A 16,061-nucleotide genomic window follows, 5' to 3' on the forward strand; every position below is an offset into this window, starting at 1 on the left:
CTCACACACACTCTTCACCCTGCTGCCTTCTGGAAAGAGTGTGTACTGTGGACTTTACCACTTCACATGGTTGGAATGGCAATAAAGCCATGTGACTAAAACTATCAATATTTACTGATCATAGGGCAACCTTTTTAAATTTGGTACACCAGTCAATAAGACATGTTCCAATATATTGGAAATTAAATAATATCTCTCTTTTACACATGGAGCTTTTTTTTGGTGCAGTTTAATGACATCAGGCACCTGAATTACACAACACTTCACCATGGTCCAATCAAACGCCACACATCTTCCTCTTTGTGTGCTGACGTCTCAGTGTGAAAATCTGTTGTTTAGTTTATTGTGGAAAAAATAAATATCTGCAAACCTGCAGCTTTCAACTATTAAAATAAGGCCGAGAGACTCTGTGATACAACCTGTACCACTAATCTTAACCTGATTTACAAAGAGGAATTTTCAAGTTAGAATATTTTAGAATATTCTAACTTGAAAGTTTTATATACACATCACACATGTATAATTATTCATTTTTACACTACAGTGTGTTTCACCTTTACTTTATCATTCATTCCAAATCTACACTGATGTTCTTCATTCTTGTATGTGACTACAACTTCTCTTCCTCTCCACTCCACCTCCCAGTAACAACATCCAGTTAGACTCTCTCCACACAGGACTTGCCAACATAAAGCAGTGGAGGACGGTGATTTTATTATTACTGTGTATGTGAAAGATTAGCTTTCGGATTTAATATTCAAATATTACCATTTCCAACAAATTAAAGACAGCCAGTCAGCATATTACCAAAATAACCAAGCATCTGAGAGCACTGCTGGTCATCAGGTGTGGGGTATAATTCTTGCTTTCAGTGCGAGAAGTCTCGGGTTCAAATCCCAGACGAGCCTGAACTGCTCGTGCAGCAGAAAGTATGGCAACAACTCCAGTGATGACAAACTGTGGACACAGCTACTGTATTAAAGGTTTCTGGGATGAAGAGGACAGGAAGACTTTCACACTGAGGCCTGTTCTGGAGAAAAACACCAAGATAGCAGCTTTGTTGGAGCAGCTGAAGAAGACTGGACTTCCAGCTGATCACTGCTATACTGGTCAAGAGAAACTCTGCAGCAGTCAGGAGGGAGAGCAGCTTGGACTGAAGCAGGAGGCTGATACCTTCTCATAATTATGAGGAAAGTGACCACAGTGAACCAAAACCCAACAGTGAGCTTTCTCTCCGCTCTCCTGAAGCAGAGAGCCGAGATCATGAAGAAAGTTAGGATGTAGACTCAGGATCTATTAGAAGTGCAGAGCTGAAGAGAAAGAAAAGTCAAATGTACAGCCAAATCTGCTGTAGTTTTTGATGCTGTACCAAAAAGTGTCCTCATACTGTTACCAAACTCTGATGTTGATGATGTAGCCTTTAGTTTAGAAGAATTTACGACAGCTTTATTTATTTTTCTCAGTAATGTGTTGAAAGAGAAATATTCAAAGAACCATATTAGTAATAGAATGAGTTCTGTTACTCTCTCTGCTTCTAAACACGCCTGCTCTTCCTTATGTAATGATATACAGCAGGAGAATGCATGAAGGACCTGTGATAAATACTGTATCGATAACAAGGTTAAAGAAGTGTCTTTCAACACATCACATATTTGTTGGACCTGTTTACACTGTCTCTATAAGTTTAGGAAACCAAAAACAAACCAACGAGGGCGTCTGCTGAGTCACGTGACCGCACGACAACAAACCACAGCAGAGCACGAGTGGAGGGGGAGGGGCGACGAGAGGATGGCGACGGTTGGCCGGTTAGGCTGTGAATGGACAGCAGGCGGCAGAGCGAAGTGACGGAAGTGAAATGAGAACAGGAGTAGATGGCGGGAAAGATGATGTAGAGGTAAAATAAGATAAAAACAAAGCGGAAAAGGAGAACAACAAGCAGAGTGAAAGTAAACCTGTAATGTGGAGGAAACGGACAGTGATCATAAAATCGTCCCCAGACGGTCGTTGTTCGGTGAGTGGAACCAGATTCAGCTACAACACCGATAAATACACCTGTAGGGAGATTAAGAGTGCTAATATCTGGGCCGGAGATGGTGGGGTGCTCTGGATAACAATTTTTGTCTTGTAATTGGATTGCACTTTGTCAGGCCTCTACCCTAAGATCTGACCAACTTGGGTGTCCCACCTGAAGGCTAAGCTTCTGCTGTTCCAGCTCTTAGTGTCACTGAGGCACGCAAACTCTGACTGAGGTATTTCTGAAAAATTCAAACCTACAGCTCTGCTATCACTTCAGACATAAATGAAGACAGAAACCTAAACAGCAGTGATGTCTGTAGGGTTAGCTAGCTGGACTAGCTGGTATATAATGATGTGCTACGTGGTGGCTAGCGACACAGCTATGTTAGCATAATGTAAACACAGTGAAGCTGGAGGACGAATGCTAACCTTTTTCCATTTGATAAAAGTTAACGTGAGGGTTCCCGATGGTTAGGGACAAATGTAATCACATGGCAGGATGCTGTAAACGGACCAAACTTCAGTCAGGAGAACAACTGAGATAATCCATCCACAATACGAGGTTAGTCATTAATATACTGCTGCATGGGCTGGGCTGTAGAGACATCGTAAGGGTTTAAAAACTGAGCTTTAAAATGAACAGTGGTAATAAAAACTGAGAGAGGCCGACAGTGATCACTGACTGTTTTTAGATGCTTGTTCAGATTAAATAGAACAAGATACAAAGCATTAAAACATGTTAAACACACAACAGCCTTAATAAACACAGAGTAGCCTATATCAAATATGACAATAACACTTCTCACTAATGCCAATATTAACAAAACTATAAAGGGTAGGCCAAGTTATTAAAAAGCTGGTGGGGGTGCGACGGGGCTCTGTGTCGGGGTCTGACAGACACAGAAAAGACTGAACTTAAAGTAAAGATGCACAGTCTGATCATTTATCTGTAACAGCTAAACAGAGCAGAGACGACGGCCGTGCTAAAAACCCAGAAGTGTGGAAAGAAAATCAGTGTCAGGAGGAGACCTTGACTTACCTTTGACTTTATTTCATTTAAACACACAGTCAGAAATGTTTTGAGCTTATTTAAATAAATATACTATTTGTTTGTAATATTGATTAGTGTGTAATTAAATCTTCCAGTAAATTGATGCGTTCTCATAAACGTGTTGAATGATTCCAGTGTGCATTTTAAAGACAACAGTAAACTAGTTAAAAACCCATCGTATTGTTGGGGAAGACCATGGAGAGAATGAAAACAGATGAAGCTGATTTTTAGATACTAACAGTCTCTTCTCTGGGGATCAGAGTGGGTTTCATGAAGAAAGAGGGACGATGGATACTTTATTATGTTTGGAATCAGAAATCAGGAAAGCTCAAACAAATAAGGAAATGATGCTAGCTGTCTTCTTTAATACAGCCATACAACATGTTATGGAAAGAGAGACTCCTCATTAAACTCAGAAATTTATAAGTAAATGGCAAATTATACTATTGAATTATAAGATTGATGAAAGAATATAATTATACTTGTTTTTCCTGCTATTCTTCTGTCCACACTCCAGTCCCGTAGGCGGGATTAATGCACCTGTAAGCTGATTTGTCAAACGCCATCAAGCCCTGAAGAAGAACGGAGGAGGACAGCACTACTGTGGTAGAGGAGCGGTGTGTGTGCAGACATGGCTGCTGTTGATGAAGCGGACTGAACTTAGAGGAGAGACACAAACTAAAGTATCGATCCCCTCACGTCAGTGTGGATCTGACACCAACGTCTGTATCGCTTCATCGATGCTTGTATCGATCCACCCAGCCTGAGTTGAAGCAGCAATGAGTTCAGTTCAGTATCTGAGAGAGTTCATCAAGGAGAGACTAACTGCTGTTTGTGAAGAAATCTTCTCAGAGGTTCAAAAAACCATCGTCCAGTATGAGGAGGAGATCAACCGTCAGCACAGACTGCTGGATATCAGCCGGAAACCCAACATAAACTCACACATCATAGGTATGGACATGTTTTTAACTCTGTGCTGTTCAAGCTCAGATTCTTCAGTGTGACTGACTTTACTAAAAAATGTTAAACTGGGTATTTATCAGTGCTGTGGGTCAGTGTCCAGTGATGGACTATGTTGGACTGGTGCAGGTCCATGGTCATCAGGCGTCAGTGTTTTAGATCCTCTGTAAACACTGAGACTGTGCAGTAAAGATCTAGTTAGATGTCAGCAGAAAACACATGTAACAAGTTGTTAACAGACTTCTCTGAAGTTGAAGTGAAGCTTCATTTAAAGAAGGATTTCACACACTGATGTTTTCATGGTGTCACCCTGCAGTTTATTTTGGTGAACTTTGTGTCTTTGCTCACAGTGAGGAGCTTCAATGCTAACATGTTAGCGTGTAGCTGTGAGTGTGCACAACTATTTCCCTGAGCTGTTGTGTGTCTGTGGCTCATAATGGGTCATGTGACAGGCTGATCACCATTTATTCAGGTTTTGATTCATGCTTTATAAAATTCATTTTTTTGTATCAACACATTTGTGATTATTGTTCTTCTGTTTCTTTTTTCCTCAAGACCTCCCACAACAACATGACTGTAAGGAAGAGGAGGGTCTGGATGAGCAGCAGGTCTGTAACCAGGAGAGGAACTCCAGTGTGGACCAGGAGGACCCAGAGCCTCCACAGATTAAAGAGGAACAGGAGGAACTCTGCAGCAGTCAGGAGGGAGAGCAGCTTGGACTGAAGCAGGAGACTGAAGGCATTATTGTCTGGACTGCTGAAGAGCAGCTCAGACTGATGGAGACCATCTGGAAACCTGTGATAAAGTTACACAGAATAGGTATGTAAAACTCTGATGTCTTAATAACATTGAATATGACTCACGGGCGTCACAGTGGAACAGTGGTTACCACTGTTGGCTCACAGCAACAAGGTTTGACTCCACCATGTGTCCGGGCCTTTCTGTGTGGAGTTTGCATGTTGTCCCCTTGTTCACTCTCCAGAGACATGCAGACAGCTGGGTTAGGTTAGTTGATCATTCTAAATTGCCCATAGGTGTGAATGTGAGTGTGAATAGTTGTCTGTCTCTCTGTGTTGGCCCTGCGACAGACTGTTGACCTGTACAGGGTGAAGCCTGCCTCTCCCTATGGTAGCTGGGATTGGCTCCAGCCCCCCCACCACCCCAGACCCTAATAAGGACAAGTGGAAGAGAATTGATGGATGGATGTCAGATATGGGCTCAAATTGTGTTCATAAATATTTTGTCATTGTAAATCAAATGCGTAGTTGTGAACTCAGCTTTGTAACCTTTAAACCAAAATATCTGAAAATGTTATTGTGATCGAGGATGTCACTTTAAGAGAGACAAATTTGACTTCCTGAACTATGAATGTCTGGGTGATAAGGTCCTGACTCTATGCATCCACAATCTCAACACAGTGTCTGATAAGAACAGATGGCTTATCCACAAAATCCACTTCCACTCATGTATCTTTCGTTCACTTATTTATTGAACAGGAATCCGGGTTAAACATCCATACTGTGAGTGAGTGGATTTGGAGTGTAGTAAAATGCTGCATGCTGTGTGGTGAAGTGATTGTGTGGTTTCTGTTGGGAAAGCACATACAAGTCTTAAGTTTTACATGAACAGAATGAATTAAATGTGTAATACAACAATGCAAACAATACTGTGTAAAACATTTACCCAACATAAGGGAGTATCAACAAAAGCAAATTTTACTATTTACATCAATCCTAACTGGACACTTTACACAAGGGCAAACACGAGAAATTAGTGACGGCCCTTTAACCCTCTGGGGTCGACAGACGTGCCGGCGCATCAAAATCACATGACCAATTTAAGACGACACAGCAGCAAGATGCAGCGACCCAGAGTCTCCCTTTCACTGTGGGTTGAAAGTGTGGACTTCAAACTAGTGATGGTGAGATGAAGCCTGGTGGTGAACTGAAGCTTTCCATCCAACTGGTCGACTCCTGGTTTGAAGCATTGTGATGATTCATTTGCTCTACTGCGCTATCAAGTGGGCGATTCAAGTGAAACAGGCTCAATGATTATAATGATGTGATGTGTAAACCTCTAAACTGAATAAATAAATTGTTTTCATGGTTATTTATCCCGAATATTGTCTCAGTATGTCTGATACGAAAGAGAAAGTGGAAACTATCAGGACAGAGTTTTGGTATGATTGTGTAACTGTGTAATCATGTTTACATTGGGATGCAAAAGTTTGGGCAACCTTGTTAATAGTCATTATTTCCCTGTATAAATCGTTGGTTGTTACAATAAAAAATGTCAGTTAAATATATCATATAGGAGACACACACAGTGATATTTGAGAAGTGAAATGAAGTTTATTGGATTTACAGAAAGTGTGCAATAATTGTTTAAACAAAATCAGGCAGGTGCATAAATTTGGGCACCACAAAAAAAGAAATGAAATCAATGTTTAGTAGATTCGCCTTTTGCAGAAATTACAGCCTCTAAACGCTTCCTGTAGGTTCCAATGAGAGTCTGGATTGTGGTTGAAGGGAATTTGGACCATTCCTCTTTACAAAACATCTCTAGTTCATTCAGGTTTGATGGCTCCCGAGCATGGACAGCTCTCTTTAACTCACACCACAGATTTCAATAATATTCAGGTCTGGGGACTGAGATGGCCATTGCAGAACGTTGTACTTGTTCCTCTGCATGAATGCCTTAGTGGATTTTGAGCAGTGTTTCGGGTCGTTGTCTTGTTGAAAGATCCAGCTCCGGCGCAGCTTCAGCTTTGTCACTGATTCCTTGACATTGGTCTCCAGAATCTGCTGATACTGAGTGGAATCCATGTGTCCCTCAACTCTGACAGGATTCCCAGTCCCTGCACTGGCCACACAGCCCCACAGCATGATGGATCCACCACCATATTTTACTGTAGGTAGCAGGTGTTTTTCTTGGAATGCTGTGTTCTTTTTCCTCCATGCATAACGCCCCTTGTTATGCCCAAATAACTCAATTTTAGTTTCATCAGTCCACAGCACCTTATTCCAGAATGAAGCTGGCTTGTCCAAATGTGCTTTAGCATACCTCAAATGGCTCTGTTTGTGCTGTGGGCGGAGAAAAGGCTTCCTCTGCATCACTCTCACATACAGCATCTCCTTGTGTAAAGTGCGCCGAAGGGTTGAACGATGCACAGTGACTCCATCTGCTGCAAGATGATGTTGTAGGTCTTTGGTGCTGGTCTGTGGGTTGACTCTGACTGTTCTCACCGTTCATCGCTTCTGTCTATCCGAGATTTTTCTTGGTCTGCCACTTCGAGCCTTAACTTGAACTGAGCCTGTGGTCTTCCATTTTCTCAATATGTTCCTAACTGTGGAAACAGGCAGCTTAAATCTCTGAGACAGCTTTCTGTATCCTTCCCCTAAACCATGATGGTGAACAATCTTTGTCTTCAGGTCATTTGAGAGTTGTTTTGAGACCCCCATGTTGCTACTCTTCAGAGAAAATTAAAAGAGGGAAACTTACAATTGACCCCCTTAAATACTCTTTCTCATTGTTGGATTCACCTGTGTATGTAGGTCAGGGGTCACTGAGCTTACCAAGCCAATTTCAGTTCCACTAATTAGTTCTAAAGGTTTTGGAATCAATAAAATGACAACAGTGCCCAAATTTATGCACCTGCCTGATTTTGTTTAAACAATTATTGCACACTTTCTGTAAATCTAATAAACTTCATTTCACATCTCAAATATCACTGTGTGTGTCTCCTATACATATGTATGTATGTGTGTGTGTGTGTGTGTGTGTATATATATCTATATATATATCTATATATCTATATATCTGTATATCTATATATCTGTATATCTATATATCTATATCTATATATCTATATCTATATATCTATATCTATATATCTATATATCTATATATCTATATCTATATCTATATATCTATATATCTATATCTATATCTATATATCTATATATCTATATCTATATATCTATATCTCTATATCTATATATCTATCTATATATCTATATATCTATATATCTATCTATATATCTATATACCTCTATATCTATCTATATATCTATATACCTCTATATATCTATATATCTCTATCTCTATATCTCTATATATCTATATCTCTATATAGATATATCTATATATATCTATAAATATATAGATAGATATATATCTATAGATATATATATATATAGATATATATATATAGATATATATATAGATAGAGATAGATATAGATATAGATAGATAGATATATATATCTATATCTATATATACATATCTATATATATCTATATCTATCTATATCTATATATATCTATATCTATTAGATATAGATATATATATTAGATATATATCTAATATATATATATATCTAATATATATTTAGATATTTATATATATATAGATATATATATCTATATATCTATATATATATGTATACATATTTAACTGACATTTTTATTGTAACAACCAACGATTTATACAATAATGACTATTAACAAGGTTGCCCAAACTTTTGCATCCCACTGTACATACCTCCTCCCTTTGCATTCGCCATGGTTTAATTCAGTTTAAAATTCTTCATCGTCTTCATTATACAAGAGAGAGGCTTTCAAAATTTTTTCCCAGAAGCCAATCCTGCCTGTCCCAGGTGTGGACAGGTGTAATCTAGCAAATGAGGGTCACGTGATGTGGTCTTGTCCTAACCTGGACAATTACTGGGTAAATATATTCAAAGTAATATCTCACATCAGTGTGCAAAATTTAGTGCTTGATTTCCGCATTGGCATTTTTGGAGTTATGCCACCTCAATACGAAATTAGTAAATCTCAGGAAAATGCCATAGCATTTGCTTCATTGCTTGCCCGTAGACTCATTCTATTCCACTGGAAGTCTGATAAGGCTCCTTCATATATACAATGGTTAAAGGAGGTGCTTTTCTTTTTACCACTGGAAAAACGTAGATACAGAGTTCTCTCATCACAACAAAAATTCTCTGTCACTTGGAACCCATTTATTGACTATATAAAAACGATTTTCCAGATGTGTGACATACATTTTTTGTTTGTTTTGTTTTGTTTCTCTTTACATGAGCCTCGGGTCGGGAGGGGGGTGGGGGGGGGGGGGGGTTCTTCCTTTTTTCTTTTTTCTTTTTTTGACTTTGCGCTTTATTTTTTATGTATAATCGCAACATTTTCATTTTGTATTGTGACCATGATTTGTGTAAGCAATTAAATTTAAAAAGTCAAATAAAAAAATAAGATGCAAGGCCCAATTTCCTCAAAACCTTCCTTGATAATGCGGGATGGAAGGATATGCATAGAATTTGAGCTTCTCGATCGTTCAGTTAATCCCTTAAGAGTAGTGAGTGATAACACCTCAAAGTGAGAAAAGGTCGACATGAATCCTAAAACCGGAACAGGATTCAACACGAGAGTGAGGGTGTGAAGCCTTCAGTAATAAAACTTTTCCAATAAAATGATTAATAAATTGCTCAGGCCGATCCAGGACACGGATTTATCACTAAATTGCAAATTTTGAATAACATTCAGGGGTTGTAGCTGTTAGTCTCAATAATATCTGATAGGAAAGCTGCTTTAGCTGCCTTAACAGAGTTCTGGTACAGAGAGCGGCTCCTACAAAGAATGCCATAGGATATCTGAAGCCTATCTTTCTTGGTTAGATTTGAACAGTTTACAGGTCTGGGTAAGTATGAATAAATATTGTATTCTGTTTTGGAAAATATGGAATTCAGAATTTCTAAACCTAAATTTATCAGACAAGAAGAGAGTTTTCATGGCATTTCAAGCACAGTCAAAACGTTTACCACTGTGTGAAAGAGCTGTGCCCCAGCATGCCTTCTTATAACTGTTGCCAATCCAGACATCCACATTCATTTACCAAAAAACAACAATATCTATTGATCATCTATTGAACATCTATCTATGAAGTTGAACTTTGAACTTTGCTAATAAGAGTGTCAGAACTAAAAACAGTAAATATTTTCTCAAATGTTTGTTTTGCTATCATTTTTCCCCTTTGTGCCTTCAGATGTCCAACAGCAGCATGCTTTTGAGGAAGAGGAGATTTTTACCGACCAGCAGGTCTGTAACCAGGAGAGGAACTCCAGTCTGGACCAGAAGGACCCAGAGCCTCCACAGATTAAAGAGGAACAGGAGGAAGGGTGCAGCAGTCAGGAGGGAGAGCAGCTTGGACTGAAGCAGGAGGCTGATGTCTTCATGGTGACACCCGCTTACGAGGAAAGTTCCCACAGTGAACCAGAACCAAGCAGTGAGCAGCTCCTTCCTCACAGCTCTCTTGAAGCAGAGAGCCGAGATTATGAAGAAAATCGGCATGTGCACTCAGGATCTACTAGAAATGCAGAGCTGAAAAAGAGACACAGAAAGAGAAGTCGCAGTCAGAGAGTAGACAACACTCCTGTGTCAGCGGGTCAAAGTAGAAAGGACACAAAGAACAAGTCTGTACAATGTGACGTGTGTGGAAAAACTTTGCAGAATAAATACAAAATGACTAGACATCTAAGAGTTCACACAGGTGAGAAGCCGTATTCTTGTAGCACATGTGGGAATAGATTTGCTGACCCATCAGCGTTCAAAATACACAAGAGAATTCACACAGGTGAGAAACCGTATTCCTGTAGCACGTGTGGGAAAAGATTTGTGACCTCATCAGGGTTCAAAACACACGCGAGAATTCACACAGGTGAGAAACGGTATTCCTGTAGCACGTGTGGGAAAAGATTTGCTGACCTATCAGCGTTCAAAATACACAAGAGAATTCACACAGGTGAGAAACCGTATTCCTGTAGCACGTGTGGGAAAAGATTTGCTGACCCATCAGCATTCAAAATACACAAGAGAATTCACACAGGTGAGAAACCGTATTCCTGTAGCACGTGTGGGAAAAGATTTGTGACCTCATCAGGGTTCAAAACACACGCGAGAATTCACACAGGTGAGAAACCATATTCCTGTAGCACATGTGGGAAAAGATTTGCCCAGAGGATACACTTACAGAAGCACATGAGAATTCATACTGGTTAAAATGTTCATACTTATAAAATGTGGGAAAACCGTGAGTCATTGGTGAACACCTGAGATGATCCATATTAAAGTCAATATTTTAGATCCACAACAGTAAAGACATCTTGGGGTTGTTTGTTCAGTTTATTACCATATTCTTTTATTTACAAGAAAACTTTAATCTTACATTTCACCAAGGTTAAGGTTCAGTATGCTCCTGTTCTGCTGGTTCATTGTTAAATTTCATTGATTTAAGTGTTGTTCATGTGTTTTTAAGGTTTATTAAGATTTTAAGATTTTTGTCTTACAAAGATGTAATCTCAAATGTGTGAAAGCAGCATAACAGAGTGTTCTGCCTTATTTTACACAAGTTTTTCTTTGTTTCTGACAGTGGTGTTCTATCAGGACAAGCTTGCACTGTCAAATTTAAAACAATACTGATAAATTAAAATGTGCCAAAATAAAGCAATGTCTCTCCTTTAATTTCAGACAGCGCTATCATAAAGCTCCTCACCTTCATTTAATACTTAATCTATTTACATTACTGCCATCTTGTGGCTGCAGGTGGTTATTGTCACTGAAAGCTGTTCTTCTTTCATGTGTAGTACTCAATTTAAAATATTACTGCTTACCTTCAAAACTATTCATAAATTAGCTCAGAGTTATCTTAGTGAACGTCTTAGGCCACATTCTCCTGCTAGAACACTTAGATCTGCTATGAACTACTTCCGGCGCAAGCTAGAGGGGTGACCATGCATCTGCATGGTCACCTGCATGCATAGCCTGGTAAGGTGCTAACCGCTAGGCTAACTAGCAACAAGATGCCTTCCCTCTCCACAGATGACTACCACAGCCTCCTGCAGAAGATTGCAGTACTGGAGACAAAAATGCATCGCTTAGAAGTAAACGTGGAGGTAAATGGACTGTGTGGAAATGAAACAACCTTGCCTTTGATTCAAAGCAATGGCGATGAGCAAGCTAGTACACAGCTAAGGAGCACAGATAACATGACCAAGAAAGTAGACTCTGTGCATTATTATAAATCCTCAAGCCATAATCCCCCCTTGGACTGTCTTGGCGCAAAACCAAGACATAAATCATGTCTCCTGGAAGGGGGAGGACGTATCACAGGCAGAGCACAGCGAGCTGAAATCTCTGAAACCGACTGGCCTTCACTTCCTACGGGACAGAGAAGCTCTTCTACCCCTGTATACGGGAGGAAACAGGACTGGACAACCGTGAATAGGAAGGTTAACAACAAACCTCCAAAACAACTGAATGTGAAACTGCAGAACAGATTTTCTCCACTATCAAAGGACCCTGGATCTATATCGGACAACCATCCACCTAAAAGTAGCGAAGTAAGGTCTGAAAATCTGTTGAAAAGTAAAAGGCCACAGGGAAAGCTAAAGGCTAGGCCTGAAACTCTGATTTTGGGTGACTCTGCCGTAAAGGATGTACAAAGGATGTGCGGTAAGAACACTAAAGTCCTCTGCTTTCCTAAGGATATGGTCAACAACCTGAAGGAGAGAATTCTTCAGATTGCAGATGAATATCCAACTGTGACAAACATTGTTCTGCATACAGGGTCAAACGATGTGTCCAAACAACAGTCGGAGGTTCTGAAACGGGACTTTACTGGATTATTAAATACTGTAAACTCTCTGAATGCAGCTGTATTCATCAGTGGACCTGTACCGCCCGTCAGAGGAGGAGACGAGAGATTCAGCAGATTGTTTGCACTGAATAAATGGCTCATATCAGCATGTACTGACCACTCAGTGCATTTTATCAACAACTTTAATATTTTTTGGGAATGCAGGCATCTGTTTAAAGCAAATGGATTTAATTTTAACAAATCTGGGGTGAAACTGTTCACCTCCAACTTGTTTTATTCCATACGTCATCCATCTGTGCTTGGTGCCAAGGCTGAGATAAACGAGGAGTTATCTCATAAAGAGGAACAAATAGTACTCCAAGAACAGACAAAGCCCAGCAGAAACCTTGAGGAGGAGCTCCATCTGCCCCCACCCGGGAAGAGCCTCAGAAAGGAGAGACATCAGAGGCAAGAAGAGGGGTCCCTATTTGCCTCCAACTCTCTCAACAACACCAACGACCAGGACCAGGGACCACGACCTCCCCCAGTCCCCCAAACCCCTGATAGGCCTTCACCCTCCTCCCCCTCCCTTTCTCCCTCCTCCCCACACCTGAAATTCACTGAGGAGATGATGGAGCGGGTCAATGCTGGGCTCAGATCTACCCCCCGGCCCAATCCCTTTTTGTCCCCCATAAACCCCCCACCAGAGCAGCCAAAGGTTCGCCATCGAGCCCCGCCCTCAACAGAGCAATCGAAGTTACATTGCGCAGCCTCGCCCCCCTTAGTTCCTCCTTATCACCTTCATGCTCTGTCTCCGCAGTCTGATGTGTGATGTGTGGAGGGTCCAGGCTGTGAGGATTATGGCAGTGGTGACTTTTCCCAGGAGAAGCTGGGACCCTGTTTATTAGAAGGTTTTAAAATTTCTGTACTTTTAGGTGACAGAAGGAGACATGTGGCCTGGTCAAAACACAGAGAGCTGCACTCTAAAAGATCTTTAAATATAGTAAACATACCTTGTGTGCCACAGACTGCTCCCAAACACGAGGGGGCAAATAATACCTCTAAAACACTTAAGTTGGCTTTATTAAACATTAGATCTTTAGCTGGGAAAACATTTTTAATTAATGATTTAATCACCGAGCACAGCCTTGATTTTATGTTTTTAACTGAAACTTGGTTGGACCAAAGTAACAGTGGAGCTGTTCTCATCGAGACGACCCCTCCTAACTACAGTTTTATCAGTGAGGCCAGGGTGAGCAGGAGAGGAGGAGGGGTTGCTGTCTTATTTAATGAATCATTTCAATGTAAGCAGTTATCTCTTGGTAGTTTTCAGTCTTTTGAATATGTGGCTTTACAGCTGAAGGCCCCATCCAAAGTTGTGTGTCTTAATGTTTACAGGCCTCCCAAATACTGCACAGACTTTTTTAATGACCTCAGTGAACTGCTGTCTGTGATCTGTGTTGATTTCGACTGTGTAATTATTGTTGGGGATTTTAACATCCATGTGGACAACCCTCAGGACAAAGGGACAAAAGACCTGAGTAACACTCTGGGCAACTTTGGGCTGACTCAGCATGTAACAGAGGCCACACATAATAGAGGACACACTCTTGACCTACTGATCTCCAAGGGCCTGAGCATTTCAAAGGTTACTGTGTCTGATGTTGGCCTGTCTGATCATTACTGTGTTTTCTTTGAAAGTAAAATCTCAGCCCACACAAATATATCAACAGCAGTGATCACAAAACGGTGTATAACTGAACACAGTAGTGAGATCTTTAACCAGGTCTTCCCATTAACACCTGACCTGTCCAGAGGTTCAGTCAATGAGCTCGTCACTAGCTTCAATGCTAAAATGTTAAATGTAATGGACACTATTGCTCCCATTAAGGTGAAAGTTATCTCTGGAAGGAAGAAGTCTCCATGGAGAAACTCCACACTGGTGAAAAATGAAAAAAGAGAGTGTAGGAAAGCTGAGCGCAGATGGAGAAAAACAAACCTCCAGGTTCATTATGACATCTATAAAGAGAAACTTCACAATTATAATTTACAACTGAGGAGTGCAAGGAGGTCCTACTTCTCTGACATCATCACCAAAAACAGTCATAATGCTCGGGTCTTATTTTCTACAGTTGACAGGCTAACAAACCCTCCTGTGTCAGTGGCAGCTGAACTTCATTCGACCATGGCCTGCAATGACTTTGCCAAATTCTTCACAGAAAAAATCCAAAAGATTAGACAAGCAATTAGTACATCAACAGCAGATCCAGGATATGTACTGTGTCCACCAAAAAACTGTTTAAATACCATGAACCAGTTTCACCCTATTAACAGCAAAGACCTGGAGGACATCTTAGGTCAACCGAACTCCTCCTCTTGCTGTTTAGATGTCCTGCCAACAAGTTTTTTCAAAAAGGTCTCAAAGACTTTGGAGTCAGACCTGTTACAGATCGTAAACTTTTCTTTAATATCAGGTGTGTTTCCAGAACCACTAAAAACTGCTGTAATTAAACCTATACTGAAAAAGGACAATCTTGACAAGACACAAATGAATAACTACAGGCCGATCTCAAATCTCCCATTTTTAAGTAAGATCATTGAAAAAGCAGTTTCTCAACAGCTCAATTACTTCTTAACACAGAATAACTGCTATGATGCCTTCCAGTCAGGTTTTAGACAGAACCACAGCACTGAAACAGCTCTGACCAAAGTGTTTAATGACATATGTCTGAATACAGACAGTGCAAAAATGTCAGTCTTAGTTTTACTGGATCTCAGTGCAGCATTTGACACAGTTGACCACAACATATTACTCAAACGACTGGAGAACTGGGCAGGTCTTTCAGGAACTGTACTAAACTGGTTCAAAACATACTTAGAAAACAGGAAATACTTTGTATCAATAGGTAACTTCACATCTGAGCAGACAAGTATCACATGCGGAGTTCCCCAAGGTTCCATCCTGGGACCCCTTCTGTTTAACATTTACATGCTCCCACTGGCACAGATTATAAAGAACAACAAAATAAACTATCACAGCTATGCAGATGACACACAGATATATATCACAATGTCACCAGGAGACCGAGGCCCTGTACAGGCTCTTGGTAAATGCATTGAGGAAATTAATGACTGGCTGTGCCACAATTATCTCCAGCTAAACAAAAACAAAACTGAAGTAATAGTCTTTGGTGCCAAAGAAAAACGATTACAGGTCACCAGAGAACTTCAATCTATACACCTAAAAACCACAAACCAGGCGAGAAATTTGGGTGTAGTGATGGATGCAGACCTAAACTTAGAAAAACACATTAAGACAATAACAAAATCAGCTTACTATCACCTCAAGAATATTTCAAGGATAAAAGATCTGATGTCTCAACAGGAC

General features: G+C 40.3%; 1 protein-coding gene across 3 annotated transcripts; it reads left to right on the forward strand.

Annotated features, from left to right (window-relative positions):
- The first annotated feature begins 1,758 nt into the window (after window positions 1–1,758).
- Window positions 1,759–11,541, forward strand: LOC109200328 (zinc finger and SCAN domain-containing protein 2). Of its 3 annotated transcripts, XM_019355842.2 has the most exons (5): window positions 1,759–2,011; window positions 2,148–2,249; window positions 3,585–4,018; window positions 4,583–4,846; window positions 10,085–11,541. In XM_019355842.2, the coding sequence occupies exons 3-5, from the start codon at window positions 3,847–3,849 to the stop codon at window positions 11,095–11,097; spliced, it is 1,449 nt and encodes a 482-aa protein (XP_019211387.1). In that variant the 5' UTR covers window positions 1,759–2,011; window positions 2,148–2,249; window positions 3,585–3,846; the 3' UTR covers window positions 11,098–11,541. The 3 variants fall into 3 exon arrangements, with proteins under 3 accessions (XP_019211387.1, XP_019211386.1, XP_025760818.1); XM_019355841.2 differs by lacking the exon at window positions 2,148–2,249; XM_025905033.1 differs by lacking the exons at window positions 2,148–2,249; window positions 10,085–11,541 and adding an exon at window positions 5,116–6,233 and having other exon boundaries at window positions 1,764–2,011.
- The last annotated feature ends 4,520 nt before the right edge of the window (window positions 11,542–16,061 follow it).

The sequence above is a fragment of the Oreochromis niloticus genome, unplaced genomic scaffold, assembly GCF_001858045.2.
Source record: "Oreochromis niloticus isolate F11D_XX unplaced genomic scaffold, O_niloticus_UMD_NMBU tig00008108_pilon, whole genome shotgun sequence".
Taxonomy (NCBI): domain Eukaryota; kingdom Metazoa; phylum Chordata; class Actinopteri; order Cichliformes; family Cichlidae; genus Oreochromis; species Oreochromis niloticus.